General features: G+C 44.0%; 1 protein-coding gene across 13 annotated transcripts in view; it reads left to right on the top strand.

Annotated features, from left to right (window-relative positions):
* The window catches only part of Ablim3 (actin binding LIM protein family member 3), a 115,907-nt gene that overhangs the window by 39,818 nt on the left and 70,414 nt on the right, over positions 1 to 5,675 (top strand). For all 13 annotated transcript variants that reach the window (XM_021214837.2, XM_021214833.1, XM_021214832.2 and 10 more), the window contains one exon: positions 2,754 to 2,891. In XM_021214837.2, the coding sequence (XP_021070496.1) occupies positions 2,754 to 2,891 (138 nt within the window). The remainder of the gene's footprint in view (positions 1 to 2,753; positions 2,892 to 5,675) is intronic.

Genomic DNA, 5,675 nt, shown 5'->3' with positions numbered 1-5,675 from the left:
CACACACACCTGGATACATGTGTGAGTGCACACAGAAGCCAGAAGAAGATATCAGATCCTATGCTGCTGGAGTCACAGGAGGACACACACACACACACACACACACACACACACCTGGGTGCATGCATGGGTGCATGCAGAGGCCAGAAGAAGATACCGGAGCCTATGCTGCTGGTGTTACAGGAGGATATGAGCTGCCTGACCCAGATCAAGCAAGAGCTCCTAACCACTGAGTCATTTCTCAGCCTCTTGCAGGGCAGTTAACAGACTTTTCCATGTTAACTCATCCAAGTGAGTTCATGGTTTCTTTACCTGGCTAATAAATGCATTTCTTTGATTTACCTTTTCTGTCTTTAACTTAACAATAGAAAAGAAAAAGATGAGTAACTGGGAGATTATGAAATCGAGACAAGCATCTTGGTGATGCCCATAATCTTAGTAGCTGAGAATCAAAAGAAGTATGAGTTCAAGGCCACTGTAACTGTCTTTTTTTTTAAATGATCTTCTTTTTCTCCAACCCTAGCTACCAAAATTCTCAGAGTGGAGTTTCAGGGCTAAACAGCCAGGTCATTGCTCTCCAGCACACTTGTGATTTGGGACATTTGTAAGGAAGAAAGAATCAGAAGCTCTATTCTCTGGTCTGTAAACAGAGAAGAGTGATGAGGTGAGCTGTGGAAACCATAGCCCTCCTGACCATGAAGCTGGCTTGAGAATGACGTGGGTAATACCAAATTTAGCTGGGGATCCAATAGGACAGTCTTGGTTGTGTTGCACTAACTAAAGGTCTCCAGTGCCATGACAACGAAGATTGGTCCTTGCTCAAGTGGGATGCTTATGCATGGATCCAGGCTCCAGCATCCTGACACTATCAGGACATCCTTCACTCATAGCTAGGTGAAGAGAAAGACAATGTACAGATAGAATACTGTCTCCTTGAGGGAAGGCACACACAATTTCCATTCACACTCCATTGCCAAATAAGTCACCATTTAAATGCCAGTGAAGAGATTTCAGCTACACTAGGTTAAGAACCTCTAAAGGATACGATCTCTGGATTCCTCTGTAATCCAAGGCTGCTAAGAGGCCAAAAGAATTTATAATCTACTATTCCATGAAGACTGCATGTTCAAGTGGTATTTCCAGGACAAGAGTGGACCTTCTAACAGTATGAGCAGAGGGTGTTTAACTGTGTCTCCAACTTTGAATGGAAGTAAAGGAACTGAATAATGTCTCATCAAAGACAACCAAGGCTACCCACAAGGGAGATTGGATTCCTCAAAGCCAAAGTTGCTTTTATTGGGTTATTCATCAGGCTCTCAATATCATTTCAACCCTGAGGTCTTGTGGTCTAGGCAGGTAGCTATTATTCAATTCCAAGTGACAAGATTTTAGGATGGGTAAACCACCCTACATCTCTACATAAGCAACCGATGACATCTCTGGGAAAGGAGATCTCTACAGTAACCATGAGCAGGTCTAAACAGGGGATGAATGGTGAATAGGTATCCCCAATCTTGCCCAATGCTAACGGCGGCACTGTGCATAAATATGTTGTGTAAAACTTCTAAAGTATTGTCACAGCCATTTCAGAAATTACTGGAAAGTCTGCCTCAATCCAAAGTCAAGACTGATTGAACAACTTCTTTGTGAAACTCAAGCCAACAACTCAAGCGGCAGTTTTTAAACTCAGACATCCTTAACGCAATACAACCCAGCAATGCACTCATTGGCTACTTGCATGCTGACGCCTGACAGTCGGAAAGTAGCAGCAGTCTTTGTTTTCTGTAACTAAGCTATTATGTCTCTATGAGAGGAGAAGACCTTGTATATCAGTAAAACCACTGTAGTTCAGAACATACCATGGTCTCAGATATGAGCCAACCGTCTTTTAGCACTGCATAGTGTGATGGCATGAGCAGTGACCAGGGTCCATAGACAAGGCTGAGGTAAAGTCTCAGTGCAGCACAGCTGAACACTCCAGGAACACCTAGATTCACAACAGATTTTATTTATCATCATCATCATTATGATGATGATGATGGTGGTGGTGGTGGTGGTGATGATGATGCAGATGATGATGATGATGATGATGATGATGATGATGATGATGATGCGTGTTCAGAAATCTTTGACTGTTGCCGGATTTTGTTTTGCAACCCTCCCCGACTCAGTCACATGACCCCATATGAGGCTTTAACCCAAGGTTTAAGGAACTGTACAGTAACAATGAAAAGTATGGTATAGGAAACACAAAGTGAGTAATAACCACCTGTTATCGTGGTCAAGCATTCTGTACAATGTATGACAGTCTGTGCTTCCAATGACTGACAGTGAAGTGGGTTTGACGGGTTATGAAGCATCGTCACTGCAGCCAGGGAGACACCAGGCAATAGAGCCTTCCTAGCTGATGCCAAGGGTCCCCATCATGTATCTGACCTTTGCCTGGACCTTGTACAGCACTTGTCTGTACACTGTTTCCTCTTTCATTTCTCTACATTCAGCAATTTGCTTCTATGATTTCAAGGAAAGGCTATCTGCACGTCCAAGTCTCTGCCTGTTGGAGGAGGGTAGTAGACTCCTCTCAGAGCCATCAAGTGCCAAGCTTGGCATAGATAATGTGCTAAGGACTTCTGTTTGTTGGAGGGATAATTTCTACCCTTCCCACCTCGTATTCTTCTAGTTTTAAGATTATGATGACTTATGACTGACTTTTCAAAGCCTCCTAGACGGTGATCTCATGTTTCTGTCTACAGTTCCTTACCAGCAGAGTCCGTACAGTCCCCGGGGCGGCTCCAATGTCATCCAGTGCTACCGCTGTGGAGACACCTGCAAAGGGGAGGTGGTCCGTGTCCACAACAACCACTTCCACATCCGATGCTTCACTTGTCAAGGTAGGAGGCCATTTCTCAGCTAACTTCTCAGATGCTTGGCTGTCCCCTGCCAGCATGTACCTTGGGACAGGGAGAACAAGTGGTTGACACAATATAAAGACCAGAACTCTATTCAGAGAGTTCTCCCTGAGGCAGTGTGGAGCTCAGGGGGAGGTTCTAGAGAGGGATGGATGGATGGATGGATGGATGGATGGATGTGGGAATTAATAGGGAGCATGGCCACCTCAAAGAAACAGGGGCTGGCCAAGAGCAAAGGACAATCTTTAAGGCTAACTTCTACAGCTTGTGACTATCAATCAACTGGAAAGTGAATGATAGTGCAAACTCTCATTGGTCAGCCCAGTCTGACTTTGAGATGTGTATCCATTCTGTGGCCATATGCAAGTCCTTAAAGGCTTAAGACCGATGAACAAAAAGATCTGCCTTGACCTTCTTAAGGCTTATTGTTTGGAAACAGATGTTCTGGTTGCTACAGCTTTTTACCCACGTAGAGCTGACTCACAGTGTCCTACAGCCTACACCCAGCCTCGCTCTAGTTCCCAAACAGAAAAGATCACAGCAGAAGGAAGGGAAAGGGGGCTGGCTAAAAGAGAGTCCTGTTGCCCACAAGCCAGGGTCCTGACACATACCTCTACCCCGACACCTCCCATCTCGGCCTCCAGGTCACCAAACTCGAAAGCAGACATTCCAGTGAAGGACTGCTTGCGAGTTGGACCTAAAACCTGTGACTTGTGCCTGTTCGTCCTGGGTTTGTGTGCTCAAAGTTGGCTATGTACTTTCTGCTTACTGGTTCCCTAGGACGGAGCTTTGGGTGTTTGTAACCAGGGCTTCCCATGACAAATGACATCACAGCTCCTCCAATAGAACTTCATCTGAAATGACTCCCACCTGTGTCATTATCTTGAAGCTTCCTCCTTGATCCATTCTCGTTTGTCAATATTATTCTTAAATCATGATTCTCAGAGTGCATCACCGTTCTCAAGGGCAGAAACACACAGCAATGCTTCTGTCAATGGGACCCATGCTGACTTGATTTCTTAAGGATCCAATTCTTACCATTAACTTATATTGAATTTATGGTCAATGGAAACTTCCAGACCTCTTCTTATCAATAACTACCTCAGTCTCATGTATGAGATTGGCTGCCCTTGCCATGAAGAAAAATCCTAAATTCCTTCCTTTATGCTCCAACTGGGCTTTGCATTGAGCAATATGTATTTTGTGTTCTCTAATTCATTTTGTAGAAGCATGTCTAGGCTGTATCTTGATTTGTATGGTTTAAATTTTATATTTATATTCAGAACTGGCAGACCCTTTAGTACAAGTGAGCTATACAAGTGTTTTGGTGAGTGACTATTTTTACATCTCAGAAATTAGGGGCAGGACAGGAAGTCAAAACAATAAAGATAAGCCAGGCGTGGTGGCTCACGCCTTTAATCCCAGCACTTGGGAGGCAGAGGCAGGCAGATTTCTGAGTTCGAGGCCAGCCTGGTCTACAAAGTGAGTTCCAGGACAGCCAGGGCTATACAGAGAAACCCTGTCTCAAAAAACCAAAATAATAATAATAATAATAAAGATGTGTCGTGTGTCTTTAATTTTAATTAATTTTCTAAAGAAAATGTGAGCACTTAGTTTTTGCCCGCATATGGCCTCTCACTTTCTGGCCTGGCCTGGCCTCATTTCATGTGATGGTGTCAGATCTCTAAGCACAACGAGAAGATTCTCTCCAGTGATTGAGTCCTTTAACACCTCCGTTTGGGACATACTTAATGTCCTGCTATTGAGGAAACAAGCCAATAGCCAACCTAGATTCAAGCTCCTGGAGCAACTTTGCCTTTTGTGGGGAAATCTGAAGCCTCAGATCTCAAGGATGTGAACACAGAGAAGGGAATAATTTGGCCATGTCTACAATCACCACAAGGAGGTTAGAGAGTCTCTTTTGATAGTGATTTTAAGGAGAAAAATAGACCATTATTTTTTTTCTGAATATTTCTAGGTCAGGTGCTTAGAAGTGAGACAAATGACAGGCTTTGGGTTTCCTTCGCTAACAAGGAAGCAGATTTGTTGCCTTCAGTAGGCGCCTCATTTAAAATTCTGAAATGTCTACGCATGCCTGTTAAAGCTACACACTGTACTGTGCTGGGATGAAAGGAATGAATCTGCAGAGGTCAGAAACAATCAGGAGAGCTGGTGGTGGAACAGCCAGTGCCAGGTTTCATCCCGATGGTTAGTGTAAAGCCTCAGAGATAAAGGCTCTCGGCTTCGTGTCTCAGTGGATCCTGGAGAAAAGCAGACCATGCTAGAGCCACACAGCTAGGATGTAATAGGGGACACGGAGTGAGGTCCAGCATCAGAGTGCCCACTCACAGTGCATGATGGGGAAAGGAAATGCCCCTGGAACCGAAGAAGATAGGAAGCAAGCTTGCCTATGGCTACAGGGCACTAAAACATCTATGCAGCTGTGGAGAGCCCATCCTTTATGTGACTCTTGGATGATACTGATGCTATGTATTTGCTATACATTTTATAAGAGTTGGAGAATATTTTGTTTCTGTGAATAATTTTATTATCAATATGCCATTGATAGAAATGAAAACATAACATGTCCTTACAAAGCAAGTTGAGATGCACACCGAAAAAAAAAAAAAAAAAAAAAAAAAAAAACCTAACTCTGGAGCAAGGAGGAACTTGAAAGTGCATGGGGAGCACTGCCAGGGAGATTGCAGCCTGCAGAAGCAACACAGCTTCTGGAAAAGATCCCATTTCTGGCTCCAGTCACCCGGC

This window comes from Mus pahari, chromosome 15, assembly GCF_900095145.1.
Source record: "Mus pahari chromosome 15, PAHARI_EIJ_v1.1, whole genome shotgun sequence".
Taxonomy (NCBI): domain Eukaryota; kingdom Metazoa; phylum Chordata; class Mammalia; order Rodentia; family Muridae; genus Mus; species Mus pahari.
This window is presented reverse-complemented; position numbering and strand designations above follow the sequence as displayed.